The sequence below is a fragment of the Mobula hypostoma genome, chromosome 7, assembly GCF_963921235.1.
Source record: "Mobula hypostoma chromosome 7, sMobHyp1.1, whole genome shotgun sequence".
NCBI classification, from domain to species: Eukaryota; Metazoa; Chordata; class Chondrichthyes; order Myliobatiformes; family Myliobatidae; genus Mobula; species Mobula hypostoma.
The window spans coordinates 157,424,018-157,444,111 of record NC_086103.1 but is presented as its reverse complement, the minus strand read 5'-3'; the positions used below and the strand labels follow the sequence as shown (position 1 = coordinate 157,444,111).

Genomic DNA, 20,094 nt, shown 5'->3' with positions numbered 1-20,094 from the left:
TAAAGTTGATGAAGGCAAGGCATTTGACAAAGTCTTGCATGGGAAGCTGATCAAGAAAGTTCAGTCACTTGACATTCAAGATAAGGTAGTAAATTGGAAGAGACATTGGCTTTGTGACAGAAGCCAGAAAGTGGTAGTAGATAGTTGCCTCTCTGAATGGAGGTCTGTGACTAGTGGAGTGCCATGGGGAATGTGTTGGGTCAGTTGTTGTCTAATGCCTGTATCAATGATTTGGATGATAATTGGTTAAATGGATCAGCAAATTTGCAAATGATACTAAGATTGTGTGTGTGTAGTGAACAGCCAGGAGGGCTATCATGGCTCGCAGAGGGATCTGGACCGGCTGAAAAATGGCAGATGGAATTTAATGCAGACAAGTGAGAGGTGTAGCACTTTGGGAGGGCCAACTAGGATAGGTCTTGCACAGTGTGGTCGGGTACTAAGGAGTGTGGTAGAACAGTGGGACTTGGGAATACAGGTCCATAATTCATTGAAAGTGGTGTCACATGTAGATAGGGTTGTCAAGAAAGCTTTTGGCACATTGGCTTTCATAAAGCGGTTGGAATATGTGTTGAAGTTGTATAAGGCGTTGGTGATGCCTAACTTAAAGTATTGTGTGCAATTTTGGTCACCTACCCACAGAAAAGTTGTAAATAAGACTGAAATAAATGAGGGGAAAATTTACAATGATGTTGCCAGAATTGGAGGATCTGAGTTGTAAGGAAAGATTGAATAGGTTAACCTTTATTCCTTGGAACATAAAAGATTGAGGGGAAATTTGAAAGAGGTATACAAAATTGAGTTTTATAGATGGGGTAAATGTAAGCAGGCTTTTTCCACTGAAGTTGGATGAGTCTACAACTACAGGTCATGGATTAAGGGTGAAAGGTGAAATGTTTAAAGGGAACATGAAGGAAAAGTTCGCTCAGAGCAGTGAGTGGAACAAGCCAGTGTCATGTCTTGAATATGTCTTGAAATGTTTAAGAGAAGCCTGGAGGTGTACATGTACAGGAAGGGCATGGAGGGCTATGGTCCTGGTGCAGGTCAATGCGAGTAGGTACTTTAAATGGTTCTGCATGGACTAGATGGGCTGAAGGGCCCTTTTCTATGACTGTAGTTTCCTGTGACCCTAAGCTTGCTTTGAAAACTACAGGAGGCTTGCAATTGTAGGCATTTCACCTCTGCAAACATACTGACGTTTTGGTGAAATCATAGTTCATGAAAATATAAATAAAACCCTGTAGATTGTAGAAATCTGAAATAGGAACCAAAAATCTGGAAACATTCAACAGTTCAAACTTCACCTATATATAGTATATGTTGTGTGTGTGTGTGTGTGTATATTAAAAAAAAAATTAACATTTCAGATCAAAGACCTTTCATCAGGAATGGTGTCCAGCTGTGATCTTCAAACTGGTTTTATGGAAGTTTGGTTCACTTCATCGATTATATGTATTTTTAACAAAAATAGTGTGGAATAGGCTTTTCTACCTTGTATGTGTATTCACAAATGATAATACCAATTGAAATAAATCCGGTCAGAGCAAAGATGAGAGAGTAAATGCACAGGAATAACAGTGTGTGCATTGTTATTGGCACTTGGAGCAAGATGCTAGAATTTGAAGAGTACCAAGATGAATTTTTTTAAACAAAGAATATGCCAGCTTTTTAGCCTGAGAAGAGGGAAGATGAACAATGTTTAAAATGTGAAAAATGTCAGTAGCCTACCTGAAATCAGTATGGGGTGTGTGTGTGTGCACGTGTGTGTGTGCGTGTGTGTGTGTGTGTGTGTGTGTGTGTGTGTGTGTGAGCTGAATTTTATTTCTTGAAGTGTTGAGTTGTAAGCAACACACACCAAAGTTGCTGGTGAATGCAGCAGGCCAGGCAGCATCTCTAGGAAGAGGTACAGACGATGTTTCGGGCCGAGACTGTACCTCTTCCTAAAGATACTGCCTGGCCTGCTGCGTTCACCAGCAACTTTGATGTGTGTTGCTTGAATTTTCAGCATCTGCAGAATTCCTCGTGTTTATGTTGAGTTGTAAGTGTGTGATTGAATAAGTTTACTTTGGGGAGGGGAGTTTGCAGAGTAGTAATGTTACTTGAAAGTCTAAATGCTAATGGCTGAGATTTGAATGTTGCTTTTAAAAAATGAGTTCCTGTGCAGAATCTGCTGGCGATGTATAATTAAAGTGAAATGTATTGGTTAGAACTTTGAATTTCTCAAGTGCCTGTTCCAAATTTTCTGGGTGGTCACCCATCTGACAATTTTCAACATGTCTCCAAAATAAATCAAAAGAAGTGAAAAGGATAATTGTGGAATGATTTTTTTTTCCAGTTCAGATAACTGAAAGCAAGATCTTTGCCAAAGATGCAGTTGATTTGGTAATTCTGCAGGATGAAGATCTATAGTAAAAAAAAAATACATGACTTGAATCTTAATCTCATTAAGGTGCTTTTCAATATACTTTAAACAATGCACTTAGACTAACATAATGGAACCAATACTTTATACAATGGCTATTTCTGGATGCCCATGTCCTTTTGTCAATTAAGGTTTTGGGGGTGCTATTCAATAATTACAGGAGGTATTTTGAGTGGAAGTTTCAGCAGATGGTGCTGCTGTAATTGGTACAATGTTTTAGATCCAGCCAAGAACCTAGCTGGAACTTTAACTGTTGCACTTGATGCTAAATTGAAGTGTCCTCCCATTACAATGAAACATCAGTCTAGATTTGCTAAGGCTCAGAAGTACGATCTGGCCATGTTGCATGCACTAATAGAGGATTGAAAGGCCTAGATAGAAAGGATGTGGAGAGGGAGTTTCCTACAGTGGGGGGTGGGGAGGTGGGGGGAGGAGTCTAGGACCAGAGGGTACAGCTTCAGAATAGAAGGACACCCCTTTAGAAAAGAGATGAGTAGGAATTTCTTTAGAGGGAGGTGAATCCCTGGAATTCATTGCTACAGGCGGCTGTGGAGGCCAAGTTATTGGGTATATTTTAAGCGGAGGTTAACAGGTTTTTAATTAGCGTCAAAAGTTGTGGGAGAAGGCAAGAGAATGGAGTTGAGGGGATAATCAGCCATGATGGAATGGTGGGGCAAGATCGATGGGCTGAATGATCTAACTCTGCTCCTGTGTCTATTGGTCTTATTGCAGGAGACCTGTGTCATGATCCAAAGGTTATTCTATTTAACCTGAGACCTTTTCCTTTTCCAATTCATTTGCCTAGTGAACTGCAAAGATTTGAAAGCTTGCTTTATCATGTCTTGTGTTTGAACTACTCTCCAGAAACTTGAAGACACAGTTTAAGTTGTGTGTTCAGAGCAATAGTGTAATGAAAAGGTATGAAGTGAAAAGAATACTGTTCTGGATAGCCTTGGAATCGTTTGTAGGTCTGATCAGCACTTGCATTGCTATGATGTTTGAGCAGGATGGGTTGGATGGCTGTCAAAATCATATTGGCTGATGTAACTCAATGCAACTTAACAGAAAAGACAACTCTTGCAGAATCAGCCGATAGTATTCATAGTGAAACACGTTGGAACTAATTTGGAAAATGTGTAACTTGGGTGGTTGATGGTTGGGTTGAGTTGTTTTCTGAACTTGACAATCCGTTTGCAAACGTTTCATCACCATATGAGGAGACATCATTAGTGCGCTGTTATTTGTGGTTTGTCCTCCGAGTGCTTGGCCTTTAGTTACTTACTAGTCAGCTGATTGGTCTTCATTTTGAAAACTCAATTGTGATGTGGGAGGGAAATCTCATTGTTGATTGGTGGAGTGGCGAACTTAGTGCGTTGTGGTCTGGAATTTTGCCTGCATTGGCTCATAAATAGGATCAAGGTCTACATTTTTTTTTCCAGAATTGTTTACAGAAAATCATGCTTCTAGGAATTCCCTTGGATGCTGGGTGTTTACGTGCACCATGCAGACCAAAAGAACAAAGCAAGCTATTGGATAAGACCAGTGCAGGGATTGCAGCAAATACTATGTCAGCCGTACTGGGCGAAAACTATCCACAAGGATCCATGAACCTTAACAGGCTGTAAAACGGCATGACCAGCTCTCCCTAGTCTCTACCCACAAAGACCGAGAGGTGCACAAATCTGTCTGGGCATCAGTGAAAGCCATGGTGCAAGTAAGCACACGGCACGCAAGAGAATTCTTAGAATCGTGGTTTTCAACGAGCAATTCTGTGGGGAAAAAAACGTGCACCTCGATCCTATTTGTCAATGCAGGCAAACCACAATGCACGAAGTTCACCACATTCCCAAACAACAGCGAGATTCCCTTCCCACATCACAATGGTAATAATTTTGGAAATTTGAATTAGTTGATAAGTATATAAAGGCCAAGCATTTGGAGGATTCATCACAATTACCGGCACACTGATGTCTCCTCATATGGAGATGAAACATAGCCAAGTACATTGCAAAGATCAGTGAAATATTGGTTAGAGCTGCAAAAAAAATTGGCTTCAATGCCCTTAAACTTAAACTGGGGGGAGGGGTGGTATAGACTTGAAAAAGAAATTAATATTCAAACCTTTCAGGTTTCAAGCAGCTTGGAGCATAATGCAAATAAGACAAGTGTCAGATGCAAGAAGAGCTTTCCTTGACCTCTTCCAAAAAAAAATGAAGTGGCAAGATAACAGTTGCCTAACGGTTAATTCTGTAAATTTCCAAACTCTCTTTGTTGCAATCAGGAGCAGCATTCTACTCTGATTCTGGATTGAGGTAAATTTCCAAAAGGAAAACCTAATGTATTAGCACATTTCAACAGTGTAGTTAAATAAAATATTTGTTCATCTATTAATGATTTACCAGTGACTTCAAGAGCTGTGATTCTGAAATTTTGTTGAGGAGAGTTCAGTGCTCTACAGTCTATATTGGATTTCTAATTTGAGTTTTAACTAGTGGAGTATCATTGCCAAAATACACTTCTGTGCATCAATGAGGGATATAATTTGGTTTCTTTTATCACAATGCTGAACCAGCAGCATTAGGAAGAGGTTGTGGGGGAAGAACGTGAATGAGGAGATGATGTGGTTTTATGTAATTTTGACTTTTCTGCTCTTGTTCTCTTTCTGAAACCTGATTTGCTTATTGACATAAACATTTTTCTATTCAATATTCTGTGTTTGCCTTCTGACTTCTACCACCTGAGACTGCTTTACAGCTATACACAAAGATCAGAAATTGGGTCGGGTAGTGAAGGAAAATAATTGTGGCATGGAAACAGGATGTTGATGCTCAGCAGGTAGGGCAGAATCTGTGGCAAGGTGCTGCACGTGAACCAGTCATCTAGCATTGTCATGACCTGTATTAATTGACCCAGAAATCTCCTGAAACCTCTTCTTCTGGTGCTTGACACAAATTTTGTCTGTGTAGGAGTAAAAAGTGTCATTGTATGTTTTCTGATGTTAGGTGGTCAATGGAAGTTGCCGTTGGTCTATTTGGAAACCCCCAAACCACAGTTGTTTGTTGTCACAGATGTGTTGTGAAATCTGTTTTGTAGCAGCAATACAATGCAAGACAAAGTTGCTGTAAGTTACAGAAAATGAGGTGGAATTCAGATATTTCATAAATCTGATGGTAGAGGAGAAGAAGCTGTTCCTAAAATTGAGTGGGTCTTCAGGGCTCCTGGACTTCCTCACCAGTGAGGAAGAGGGTATGTTCTAGACGGTGAGGGTTCGTTCTGGATACTGCTGCCTTGAGACGCCACCTTTCTGAAGATGTCCTTGGTGAGGGGGAGGATTGTGCCTGCGAAACTGTCTGAATCTACAACCCTCTGCAGCTGCTTTTATTCTTGTGCTTTGGAGCCTCCACAATGGGCAGTGATGCAACCAGTCAGGATGCTCCCCACTTGTGTTAGGGTCTTTGTGACAGACCAAATCTCAAACTCCAAACGAATTCTAGCTGCTGGTGTGCTGTCTTTGTAACCGCACCCAGGAAAGATCCACTAAGATGCTGACACCCAGGAAGGAGCTTGAAGCTGCTTGCCCTTGCCATGACTGACCCTGCAATGAAGACTATATTTTAGCATAAAAAGATGAAATTGGTAAAGAGGGTGTTTATTTCAAACCCTTTGGCTATTCTTTGCAGAAGGACATTGTTAGGGGTTAAATTTCAATTCCCTACATGATTATTCTTGCACCTTAATGTACTTTGGGATGTTGGTGTTAAAATGCAATCCATGCTCCCAGATCTCATTAACATTCAGAAATTAACATGTATGGAAGTTGATGCTGATTTGCAGATAATCACTTTGATGTTCTTATCTGGAGTTTCAATATATTTAGAGCTCCAGAAAATGATGATGACAGACCATTAATCTGGAACATTGACATTTGTCACTCTCATGAGGAAGAAACAAGATGCTTTTTGGTTACTGGTGGGGTGATAACCTATGGAGAGAAAATAGGCAGTTGAGGCTTGAACTTAGGACCTTTAGCTTCCTTTTGGATCACATTAATCCATTAACTCGTAGCTTGTGAGTGTAGGGCTATTTCAACTTTGTTTAAACCTCTGGTTGTCATTTTTGCTCTGAGTCTCGATGACTGGGAAGTCAGGTTTGGTTACTGGTACTAAAGTATATTTCAGGATGTCTCCATGTGTAAGGTTACCTTTACCTTCTGCTTTTTTTAGGCAGGACAGGAACAATGGTCTGTACATGGTTGATTGACAGTGATCAATTTGAGAATGCAAAGGTAAACATTTTTCAATATGGCAATTCCAACTTTAGTAATGACTTCGATTTTAAATATTGTAAAGAGAATTTCAATATGCTTTAAAATTTGTATTGAAGCTGAGAGGACTGGAATCTTGCAGTTATATTTTTGCGGTTTTTTTTTAACTTGTAGGAAAGTTTGGATTACTTTGGTGAGAGAAGAACTGATACAAGTGTCAGCTCAAAATTCCAGGGTGTGGAAACTCCATCCCAGGTAATGTCATCTTGTTCTACTGTGCCAACTTTCATGGAGGGTTTGAGTTTGATTTCATTTCCAATGCATTAGAAGATCTAGTATTTTACAATGAGCTTTCAATATGCTAACAATCTTAAATTAACCTGTTTTAATTTCCTGCATTGTTTCCTGAATCTTCCGTGTAGACAATTGTTTGTATTGCTCCCAAATATTAAATTCACCTACACAAAAGTTTACCCTGATTGTAACACTAAATGATTTGTACACAAGAAAAAAAACTATAATTGGGTCTCTCAAATTTGCACGTTATTGATATAAATTCAGTTTTTATATTTGTGATGTTGAGTGTTTTCTAATGAATAGGGGGATTTTACTTTGTACTGCAACTAGGTGTGGTATGCTTGAATTTTTTTATTATTCTTTATAGAGCAGATATGTTGGCTATTATGAAGTAATGAAAAATGAGTACAAACGGCAGCCCCCACCTCCAAAGAAACTAAAAATGAAAAGCATCAGAATTTATTCAATTCATGGTAAGCCTTTTGAATATTGCAAGTCTGGTTTAGTGACCTTTAAGCTAAAGATACAGGTTTGGAAGTTGAACTACTTCAACTTCATTTGAGAATTTTGTTTTTTAATATCAGAAACGTACTGTTTGGTGGAACTGAACGATGATATGCACCTGATAGATGATGAACAATGTAAGAACCCAAAAGTACATTACTCTTCCTTGTAGCTCAGCTAGAATGAAAGGCATCTGATTCCTCTCATCACACAAAAGCAAGTTGAAGTTTGTCATCTGACTGTACATATACAAGAAAATGAAACAACGTTCATTTGATCCTCATTGCACCCACATAACATACATCGCACATTAACTTACTTATAGTAAAATATTTTGGTTTAAGTATAATTCAGAATGTGTGAAATAAAGCACAGGTACACGGCTCTTTATCCGAGCAACGGCACCTTGGTGGTGGCAGGGTGTTCATTAGTTTCACTGCCTGACGGAAGCTGTTATCTAGTCTGGCAATCCTATTCCTGATGCTTCTTAACCTCCTTCCTGATGGTAGTAGATCAAGGAGGCTGTGGGATATGTGGTAGAGATCCTCAACAGTGCTTTGGGGCCCTTCATCTGCAATGCTTCCGGTAAATATCACAAATGGATGGGCGGGAGGGAGACCCCAATGATACTTTTGGTGGCTTTTGCAGTCCAATACTTTGCAGCTTCTGTACCACACAATGATGTAGCCAGACAGGACAATCTTGATGGTGTTCCTGTAGAAAGTTGTTAGAATGGGGGCGAAGAGCCTTGCATGCCTCTTTCTCCTCAAAGTGTAGATGTTGCGATGTCGTCTTTACTAAATCAGGTGGGTCCAGATTAGATTGCCTGTTACATGCACACCAAGGAACTTTGTGCTCTAACTCTCTTCATGACAGAGCCGTTGATATGCAATGGAGAGTGGTTGACCTGTGCCTTCCTGAAATCCGCAATCATCTCTTTTGTCTTGACCTGAGTCTCAATGTGGATGTTCTCGGCATTTGACAAGCCTCTCTACATCCTCTCTATATGCTGACTCATCATTGTTGCTGATGGGGCCCACCAGTGTGGTATCATCAGCGAACTTGATGGTGTGGTTTGAGCTGAATCTGGCAGTGCAGTCGTGCGACAGCAGCAAACTGAGCACACACCCCTGGGGACGGGGGGCACCAGTGCTCAGCGTGATGTGAGCCTGAGAAGTTGCTGCCAACTCAGGCTGACTGCGGTCTTTCCATCAGGAAGTCCAAGGTACAGTTACAGAAACGTGTTGAGTCTCAGTGAGGGCTGTCTGCCTGCCAGCCTCTGAGGGATGGTGGTGTTAAATGCCGAGATGAAGTTGAAGAACAGCATTCTGGTGTATGAGACATCGTTTTCCAGGAGGCACAGGACTGAGTGGAGGGCCGAGGCTCTGGCATCATCAGTGGACCAGTTGGTGTGTTAGGTGAACTAAAAGGGGTCCAACATAACTGGAAGGTTTGGATTTTGTACAACCCATTACCAGCTGCTCAAAGCACTTCATGATTGTTGAAGTCAGTGTCACTGGGTGGTAATAATTTAGGCCAGATACCTTCACTTTCTTGGGCACCAGAATTATGGTGGCAATTTTGAGGCCTGCAAGGACGATGGACTATTTCAGAGAGATATTAAAGATGCCCATTAAGACCTCTCTGTTAGCTGGGCTGCACAGCCCCTCAGCACCTGACTGGGTATGTTGTCTGGCCCTGCAACTTTGCAAGGATTTACCCTGGCTAGGGTCCTCTTCACCCCAGTTGTGGCCAGACAAGGTGCCTTCTCAGGAAGAGGAGGTGGCTTTCCTTGATGTCTTCTTTGAAACCATGATTATTTGTTAAATATTGACTGGGGTTTAAGCAATGTTCCCTCTGACTTTTAGTAGTCAGTGTCCGCAAAAATATTATGTTGTGCAAATTTTTTTCCTGTGACTAAAGTATGTGTGCACTGAATACACACATGTCACAGTTTATGTAGGTTTACAAAATATTTGACATAAAACTACAAAGAATAACAACAAAATAACATACATATTTGAGTCACAGTTATTTTTTTCTCTTTCTTATCTTTGGTATTTACCCATTCTTTGTAAACTCTATCTCGACTAATAGAACTTCCATCCCATTAATAGCTTTTGATTCTCATTAACATATCCAAATGACATTCACACAAACGGTTTCTCAGCTTGTTTTTGAGTTGATTCATTAGGCTAAAACCTTGTTCACAGTCCGCACTAGACGCAAGAAATGATCCCCCCCAATGTCCATCAACTGTGCAAGGTCGCAAAACTGATCATTTTGAAGTACAAATGCCACCATTTGAGCAAAGTTTGAAATCGGTTTGGATTTAATTTTTTCTTGCATGGAAAATTTGAAATCATTCAACTGTCTAACTATTACAATATTTTTAGCTAGAAAATCATGATATTTTAGACATAAGGCATTAACTTGTTCATCGCCAAATGTGAGGTCACAATCTGCAATTGCGGAGAAATCAAAAACTGACCATTCTTGTACCTCAACTTTGATCTCCGCTGGGTTTGATCGTTTTCGCTCTCGCTCATCTGCACTCAACCGTAACATACATAGCACTCCTGTACCGGGTAATGACGGGTTCTGTTGCCTGAGCTTTTGTACACCATCCAAATGCAATTTACTTGCCAAATGATGCTTCAAAAAGTCAAGTTTCCAAATATCATCCCACTTCTTTCCACTAGCAAGTTCTCCAGCAACTTTCGCATCACGACAATACAAACAGATAACTCCAGTTTCAGAATCATATATAAAGATTTCTCATAGCTGAATGTTCATGACCTCATGAGCTTTCGGTGTAGCAGTTTCTACTATTTTGTTAAGCCATTCAACTTTAAACAAATTTGCAGTTCTTTTGCGCTTCACGCCCTTCGCTTCTTTTGAATTTGACATAGTGAATCAATATTTTTCCCAATAAAAACTTGGTAAGCTATCTACAGGATTTGAAACAGATCTTTGTAAACTTTACGATATGAACACTCTCCGCCAAACATGGCTGCCGCTGTGATGCAGCTGTACAAACCAGAACAGGAAAGGTGAGGTGACGTAAATTAGTGACATGCATTGTGGTATTTGAAGAACCGACTAACTAGTTAACAGAAACAGTTAGCTAAAAGATTATTTTCAATAAGTATAATTATTAATTACTACATTATTTTAGGTAACAAACCTTTTGTGCGCACATTAATTTCCTTTGTGCACTGGTTGAAAAACGTGTGTGCGCACACACACGCGCACAGCTTAGAGGGAACTATAGATGTAAGTATTTTCCAGTAAATTGGAGATCTTGATATTATTTAAAATGATACTGAGATTATTTTTCCATCCACTGGACATTGGGCTACTGATGACCCCAGCCCTATTGACTGGTACATGGCCACAGTAATCCAGCCCATTACCAGACAAATGATCCCATATAAATAATCATTTACAAGTGAGCAGGAAATTGACCTGTCATTGTATCTTTAAGATTTGAATACAATTTCAATGTAATAGAGACAGGCAAACATAATTGGCCTCCAGCGACAAAGTAAAATTATTTCCAATTTGTATGCAATTTACAGCTGCCTCTACTGCTCTTGAAAGAGGTGACTCCCAATTTTGTTGAGTCCCAACAATTTCATAGTCTTGCTGATCTGTTTCTAGCTCTGTATAAACCGTGCATTATGTACTGTTCTTGGGTTTTTTATAGATATAACTAAGTTTTGTGCTATGTATACCTTCCTGCTTCTACCTGCAAAAGGAAAAGTACATAAATCGCTTATTTCCTGTTGAGGAACTACAACTTATTGTGATGTTCTAGGTGCATAATTTTTGAACTGATATTTCAAACTGCTAACTTGTAATTTGCCCACCAGCTCTGCAGTATAGTGAAGATCTACAGCAGTCACTTTAAACTGATCACGTTCAAGAGAAATGTCGATGAGAAAATGCTTAGATTCCCAAACATTCTTGTGCAGAAATGTATAAGAAAACCATTTTTGCTTGACTCAATTCACGATTGTAAATATCAAATTTGGCAAGTCATTAACTATTAACAGTAACTATTTAAGATAGCCTTAAATAGTTACTTTTAACATTAATTATCAACGTTAACTATTTAAGATGACCTTTTTAAAAACAATTATTTCTGTACAGTCATTGGCATGTATAGGGGCTGGTTTTGTGATGTGTTCTGTAGAGTGCACCAATGAAGGTGTTTTCATGCTGCAGTTACTAATATCAAACTGATACTAGGAATTTGGACAAAGGGAGAAAGCAGGAGCTGGAACACATAGAAAAGCTAAGCTGTGTTGAGCAGTTAAACCTCTGTTGTCTGGCAGTGCAATATGCGAGCTGCTGAAGCATTATCCTGAAGTATTGGAATTTTTGGGGGATGTTATGCATTGGGATTGAAGTTTTGCAAACAGGAAGCTGCTCAATGCCTGTATTTTGATTAGATTACGATTTGGCGTTTAGTAATGAGTAAAGAACAGGAGGTCTGCTTCTCAAGATGCAAGAGACTGCTGCTGGAATTTGGAGCAACAGAATATGCTGAATGAACTCCTCTGGTAAGAGGCATCTGTAGGAAGAAGGGAATAGTCAACATGGGGCTGAAACCCTGCATCAGGCCTTCATGTTTGTGAAGACTGCCAACTTCAGGATTTGCCATGGTTCCTCCGGAAAGCTTCTGGCATCCGCACATACAGTTAAATGCATTGAAATCCAAAGGTGCTGTTGACCTGATTTGCACTGTTACAATCTTCATAGATTCAGTCAGTCATAATTTGGTGTAAACTTCAAAAACTTTCTAAGCATTGTGGAATTGAGTTTCTAAATAGCATGCTAATTACTGTTGAAGTTTTGTTTCCATTTCCAGATTCATCCTATATGTATGACCAAAACTATTTTTTCATTCAGTTTTACAAATTATTTAAACTTATTTAAACTTAAACTTTCTGATCTATTGACTATTTGGTCTAATTAACTGGCAGTTGAGGCAGATTGATAATGTTGTTCTTAGTTGGTGCCCCACTCCAAAACTGAAGAGACAAACTAGTCAGATATGCAAAACACTTTTTTAATGTTGCATTGTTAACATAATCAGGGCTATTACCTTAAGTGTGTGTATGTGGGTACAGTATTAACTGTTATACTCATCCATGTGGACCGTTTCTGATATTCCACTCACTTTTCTAGATCTAACTGTATCTCAGCAGACAAACTCTCTGATGGTTACTATTAACCCACTGTCACAGCTACCTATACTACATCTCTTCCCATCTTGTCCCTTGTAATGGTGCCATTGCCTTCTCACCATTGCTGTCACCCATGCATTTGCTATCGAGATTAGGCTTTCTATTCCAGGACATTGGAAATATCCTCCCCTTTCAGGGACCATGGCTTCCCTTTGTGGTTGGAGCTCTATCTCATATCACCTTTGTTTCTCTCATTTCTGCTGTCAGCTCACCTTCTCCCAGACTGAACAGAGATGGAATTTCCCCTTGTCCTGTCCTTCACCCAATGAGTCTCCATATCTGCCAGCTATAACTTGATACTTCCACCAGCCACATCTTCCCCTTGTTCCTTTCTGACCTCTTCAGGGATCACTCCCTCTGAGACTTCCTGGTTCACTAATCCCTCCATACCCATCTGTCACCTTTACCTCTGTCACTTTCCCCTGCCCTCACAGTTGATCTAATACTTGTCTTTGCACCTCCTACTTCATCATCATGAGAGCTAAAAGGTCCTTCAAGGAGAAGCAAAGGTACATATACGTCTCTGATCTTCTCATCTTGATGTAGCCTCCTCTGCATCCAAATTTAGTGCTCTTGCTGTGACCTCCTGTACATCAGTGACCAGATGCTGATTTGACGACTATTTCAAAGAACACCCACTCTCAGTACGCCATGGCCAGCACGAGCTCCCAGATGCCAACCATTTCATCTTCCCTCCATTTGCACACTGACCTGTCCATCCATGGCCTTTCTACCGCCAGGCTGAAGCCCAACACAAGCTAGAGGAGCAATACCTTTTATTCTGCTTGAGTAATCTACAACCCAAGGGCATGAATATTGAGTTTTCCAATTTTGGGTTATGTTAGTGATTTCTGGGTCTAGGATTCGTACATTTAGCAATTGACTTTAGCTACCAGTCTTCACATCTGAAAATTTATAGTGTATTTAATTTGGAGTGCAGCTCTGAACAATGGGTTCCTAAAAGCTGTGAATCCCAGTCCAGAAAAAGCTAATTAAAATTCATTTGGATGTCTGGGATGGGGAGGTGAATCAGGAGGTATGAAGGTTGTACAGTATGTAGTTTCAAAGAAAGCATTATCCATACATTGTAAATATGGAATTATCCTTTGATGTTTGGCACATATAAAATATCAAGCCCCATGTTGGGCCAGAGAGACTTTTCGACTGAAAGCATCTTCATACGACGCCTGTTGTATCTTGTTTTGTCGAATAAAGAAGCTGCTTTGTATCTACTAGTAATTTCATCCAACAACAGTAGCCTGCCCCCCTTGTTTTTCCTGTTTCTCTTCCCCCACCTTCTGATGCTCTTCCCCCATTTTTGGCCCCTTCTCACTATTACCAATTCCATTTCACCATCTTTTACCCTTCCCTCCATCTACCAATTCATTCTCCAGCTCTCCTCAATTTCCATCTGGTTCTAGCATTCATTCGCCTCTCCCTTGGCATTTTATGGTTCACATTCTCATCTCCTTTACAGTACATAGTCCAGTACTGCGGTTCCTGGTTATCACCCTCCAGCACCTTCACACTCTCCTCCTCCACCTTGTTCCATCTGTTAATTATTTTTTCCTCTCCTTGCCTCCATCTGTCATTCACCTGCCAAAATCTTTGAACTCCGCTCCTGCTCACCTCTCCTGCCTGGCACTACCTGCTTGTGATCTCGCACCCCTCCTCAGTCCATTAATCACCTTGGAGTTCTTTCTTACCATTTCGCTTCTGTCTGTTGGACATCTCATCTCTCCACTCTCAGTCCTGATGCATGGTTTTAGCTGGCAATTTTGACAATTTCTTTCCTTCCACTGAGGCTGTTTGACCCCACAGATTTCTTCTAACATTATATTGCTCCAGATTCCAACATTTATTGTGTCTTGTATCCATTGTCTTACCAATCTACAAATCATAAATAACTTAGCTAATCCATTTAACGTTGGAAATTTACAATGTTTTCACTTTGATATGTGAAATAATTTTTGGGGCGCTAAATAGCCAACTTGGTGATTTTGGCTTAGAAGAGCAAGGGGAACCTAAAGTAATTTCCCTCTAGGCCAGGGGTTCCCAAACTGGTGTCCACAGATCACTCAGTTAATGGTAGGAGTCTATGGCAAGAAAAAGGTTGGGAACAAATCCCTTACTCACTCTTACTTCAGTTAGTCCTGACAAAGGGTCTCGGCCTGAAACGTCAACTGCACCTCTTCCTAGAGATGCTGCCTGGCCTGCTGCGTTCACCAGCAACTTTTATGTGTGTTGCTGGGAACTCCTTCCCTAGGCTTTGCATTTTTTTTGTTGTTTTCAGGTCTTCAACATTTGCAGTTTTAGAAATCAAACATTTCATTTGAAAATGCAAACTTGCATAATTTTCTGCATAAGAAATACCAAGTCTGCAATGACTGACATTTACTGATGATTAACAAGCAAAATATTTTCCACCCCACACAGGCGTCGGTAGGAACAATGGCAGTGACTTGAAGGTTGAAATTATTGTGAAGAAGGTGCTTGTATTTCAGTGTGTTTGTGCAACACAAGAAAATTGTAAGGTAAAGTACGCAATGATTAAAGATTGGGAGAGTTCATTAACACTGCGGTTTCATTCCAAATAACATGGTATAGTGTTTTAATCTTTCAAGTTTAAATACGGGTTAACAGCAGAATACTAATTAGAATACTATTATTTTGCATTCATTCAAATTCAAATGTGACATATAATCTCTTTTGACTGTTGCCACGTTGAGTACGGTGTGCAAGTGTTTTAGGCACCCTACCTATAGTTTACATTTTTATATGTATAAATATAAATATTGTAAGGGTGCCTAAGACTTTTGCACAGTACTGTATTTGTCAGCTTAGTGCAGAGAACGAGTTTGTAAATCTGGCGGGAGCAAAGGATGTTGGGAATGGTGAGGGTGGACCCCTGCGGAGGAGGCGTGTGGGACGGCTGGCAGAAAAGGAGTGCCATGGGTGGGAGGTGCCACAGATGCAGACACACCCAGCCTTGAGACATCAAGCAAGGCCATTTGATTCCAAGCAATTAGTTTGATCATTACAGAATATCTGGTGCTTCCTGCTCCCTCCTCTCTCCCTTCCCCCTTTCTCAATCATGGTTCCCTTCTCTCTGTTCCCCTCCTACTCTCAGTTCACAATAGAGACCCATGGCAGAATCAAGTTTATCATTACTCATGTATGTCATGAAATTTGTTTTTATTTTTTATGGCCGCAGTACAATGCAATACAGTACTGTGCAAAAGTTTTAAGTACCCTAGCTTTCTGCATGCCTAGGACTTTTGTACAATACTGTATATCAAATAATCTGATGCAAATGGAACAATTGTAGTGGAATAGATTTAGCTCATATAATCTGAAAGTAGAGGATGATAGTGGAAGGCTTGTCAGAATGGAGGCCAGTGACTGGTGGTCTGCTGTGCTGTGGTGGTCGGTGTTGCTTGTGATTTATATAAATTATTTCAATGCAAATGTATATGTTTGGTTTGTAAATTTGCAGATGACACAAAATTAAGTGTTAGAAGGGTATCTTGCATTACAGAGGGCAGGGGGATTTTGATTAGTTGGGAAGTGGGCCAAAGTGGGGCAAATGGACTTCAGTATGGATAGATGAGGTGATGCGTTTTGGAACATTAATCAAACATAGGATTTACACGATGAATGATATGGCACTAGGGAATGTAATAGAACAGGGGGACTTGGGAGTTTATTGACGGTGATGTCACAGGTAGTCAGGCTGGTGAAAGTCATGTTTGACATGTTGGCCTTCATCAGTTGAGGCACTGAGTATAGGAATTGGAGCATTATGTTTAGTTGTACTAGTCATTGAGACTACTTTTAGAGTGTTGTGTATAGTTTTGGTCATCCTATTATGAGAAATAATGGGGTTTCTCTGGAAAGAGAGCAGAAAAGATTTGGGGATGTTGCCAGGCCTGGAGTACAGGGAGAGGTTGGCCAGGCTAAGTCTTTATTCTTTGGAGTGTAGCTTTTCACGAGGGTGATAACCTTATAGAAGTTTATAAGATCATGAGGGCATAGTTACAGTGGACAGTAAGTAGGGTGGGTGGGTGGTGTCCAAAACTAGGGGCATAGAGTTAGGCTGAGAGTGGAAAGGTTTGAAAGGGATCTGAGGGACAACTTTTCCATCCAGGGTGGTGAGAACGAGCTGCCAGAGGAGGTGGTTGAGGCAGGTACAGTAGTATCATTTAAGAACCACTTGGAAGGTACACAGAAATGTGGGGCTTAGAGGGATATGGTCTGATGAAGGAAATGGGGAATAGTTGGTTGGCTACCATGGTCGACATGGACTCACTGAGCCAAGGGACTATATCCATGCTGTATTGCTTTTTGACTCTGTACATACTCACGTGAGGCAATTTCTGTGGCAAATAACTCTTCTGTTTAAGGCAACAATGTATAAGCAAACCTGAAGTCCAGCTGCCAAGAAAATGGTGGCAGGCTGCCTTTGATCCCTGGAGTTCTAGCAAAGGCGTTCCACTGTATATGAGGAATGCAGGTAACAGTAAAGTAGCAGTGTGACTTTGCAGAGCAGATTAGGCTGCATGTTGAGTATGTCTGCTCTGCCATTTGGTAACTGTGGCATATATATGTATTCAAAATGACAAACAATATGAAAAGACAGATTGTTGTATTAAGCCTACCCTATGCTATAATGGCCACAACATCATGACTAAAAGAATTTTTTGCCACCCTAAAAGAACACTGAGCAGATTGGGTGGGGTGGGGAAGAAATGGGGAAAATGCAGACTGATGCTCTTGAAAGGAGTCCGGAAGATCGCTAGACCAAGTCATTGTCTTTGATTCAAACTACTCCAGGCAGAAACAGGTTTTGTCAAAAACGTGAAGTGAATCGACATTCAACAATTTTGAGGATCCTCTATTCTCTTGGAGAATCGTTTGGTGTATTTTTGTCCACGTTTAATTTAAGTGTATTCTCTGCCCTCAGTTGTTAACTGGAGCCATCCACCAATAAAGAACTAACCTAGATTGTTAATTACTTTACAGACCGCTATCATTCACTTGTTCTTCTAACTTAAATTGACTATAGTTCTCATAGTGAACATTTGCAACTCAAGTACTGTAGTTAAGAACCTTGGCTGAGTATCTAAAGTATTTACTGACTATCTTCACGACCAGTTTTTTGATGGGTAATTGTTTAAAGAAGGCACTGATTGCTCTGAGATTCTAGTGAGCTCCAGTAATCGCTAACTTCTTTGTGTTTCGAATGTAATTCTCTAATTTTTACATTGACCCGCTACCTCCCGCCACTGTCTGTACATTCTCCCCATGACTGCATGGGTTTCCTTCGGGTTCTCTGGTTTCTTCTTCAAATGTCCTGGTTGGTAGGTTAATTGGACATTGTAAATTGTCCTGTGATTAGGCTGAGGCTAAACTGGGACTTGCTGGGTGGCATGGCTCGAAGGGTTGGAAAGGCCTGTATCTCATTAAGTAAGAAATAATAACACAAGGGCTCTAATTTTGCTCCGCTCTTGCACTGACTTTGTGTAACTACCTCAGTGGAAGCTGTGACAAAAGCAGAGAGAAAAATTGTGCTAATGTAACTCTGGATTGTTCAGTTAAAGTCTAAAGGATCAGCTGCTGTTTTCTTAGTGAGCAGGTTGCGACGTGTGTAATATTTGCCATGGCCAATATCAATGTTCTCTTCAATTAATTTGATTGGCTCAGTGCTGTTTCCTCATGAGTGGCTGAGGATGGGAATTAAAATGTACATGTCTGATGGAAAAAGGTGCCAGGGTGATCTTTGGGCAGTTTGAATCTGCTTTTTGTAGCTAGATGTTCCTGGGCAATGGTCACATTCAGCAGATGAATGATTCTTCCTAAACTGAAAATTTGGCATGGATGCAAGAGTTTGGGCAATATAAACCAAAGGCAAATGTTGCTATCTGAATTGCTAGATGTTAGCAGACATTAGCAATCATTCTCAGTAAAATAACTGTTCATTCTTGCCATTAGACAATCCAGAATTTGGCTTGGGTGTGTCTTGAGGAAAGACAAACTGATTACACCCTGCAGTGGCAAAGGACTACTTTAACCAGCACTGATCCTGATATCCAGCAGTTGGCCTGGACTGGGGTCCTAGATGGATTAAGCAGATAAGTCAGGATCATAAGAAATAAAAAGAACATTTGGTCATATGGCCCCCTCAAACTTGCCCTGCCACTTAGTAGGGTCATGATTGGTCCCACCTAGCACTGCTCAGTCTTGAACCTCATTAGAGATTAAAAACCCCCTGTGCTGCCCATTACTGTCAAATATCCAGAGAGCTCCAGGGTAGAACATCCAGAAGATTTGCTCCCAATAGTCCTAAATAAGTGACCTGTCTTGAAGCCATGACCCCACCCTGCGCCCCCCCAACCCCCTGGTAGACCTGAGAAAACAGCTTCTCAGCATTTCCACACAAAGCATTGGGGAAACCCAGCAGGTCAGCCAGCATCTGTGGAAAAGAATAAACAGTTGACACTGGGCTGAGACGCTTCTTCAGGACGGAGAAGAAAGGGGGGAAAATGCCAGAATAAAGGGGTGAGGGAGAAGAGGGATGCTAACTGGAAGGTGATAGGTGAAGCCAGGTGGGTGGGAAAGGTCAAAGGCTGGAGAAGAAAGATTCAGAGAGGAGAGAGGACCATAGGGGAAAGGGACAGAGGAGAGGACCCAGGGGGAGTCCAGGCAGGTGAAAAGTAAAAGGTCAGAGTGGGGAATAGAGGAAGGGGGTGGGGGAGGATTTGTTTACCAGAAGGTGAAATCAATACTTATGCCACCAGATTGTAGGGTACCAAGAAGGAATATAAGGTATAGCTTCTTCACCCTGAGGGTGGCCACATCTTGGCACAAGAGGAGGCCATGGATCGACACATCAGAATGGGAATCAAAATTAAAATGTTTTACCACTGGAAAGTCCCATTTGTCGCAGATGGTGCAGAGGTGCTTGACGAAGTGGTCCCCCAATGTAGAGGAGGTTGGATAGGGCGCACTGGATATGTTAGACGACCCCGATCTGCAGGTGAAGTGTTGCCTCACCTGGAGGGACTGGGCCCTGAATAGAGGTGAAGGAGGTGTATGGGCAAGTGCAGCACTTACCCTGTCATTCCCTTTAGAAACTTGCTCACCTCTGTGGGTAACGCACATAAAAGCTGCTGGTGAACACAGCAGGCCAGGCAGCATCTCTAGGAAGCGGTACAGGCGACATTTTGAGCCGAGACCCTTCGTCAGGACTAACTGAAAGAAGAGATAGTAAGAGATCTCCCTTTCCCCCTCTCACTTCCAAATCTCTTACTAGCTCTTCTTTCAGTTAGTCCTGACGAAGGGTCTTGGCCCGA

The 20,094-nt window shown here is 41.0% G+C and overlaps 2 protein-coding genes across 3 annotated transcripts in view; one reads left to right on the top strand and one right to left on the bottom strand.

Moving 5' to 3' along the window:
- Positions 1-20,094, bottom strand: part of LOC134349692 (mitochondrial ornithine transporter 1-like) — a 70,838-nt gene that overhangs the window by 4,998 nt on the left and 45,746 nt on the right. The window lies entirely within an intron of this gene.
- tpte (transmembrane phosphatase with tensin homology) overlaps positions 1-20,094 on the top strand; it is an 82,937-nt gene that overhangs the window by 53,228 nt on the left and 9,615 nt on the right. For both annotated transcript variants that reach the window (XM_063054383.1, XM_063054381.1), the window contains exons 14-17: positions 6,646-6,707; positions 6,861-6,941; positions 7,351-7,456; positions 15,179-15,276. In XM_063054383.1, the coding sequence (XP_062910453.1) occupies positions 6,646-6,707; positions 6,861-6,941; positions 7,351-7,456; positions 15,179-15,276 (347 nt within the window). The remainder of the gene's footprint in view (positions 1-6,645; positions 6,708-6,860; positions 6,942-7,350; positions 7,457-15,178; positions 15,277-20,094) is intronic.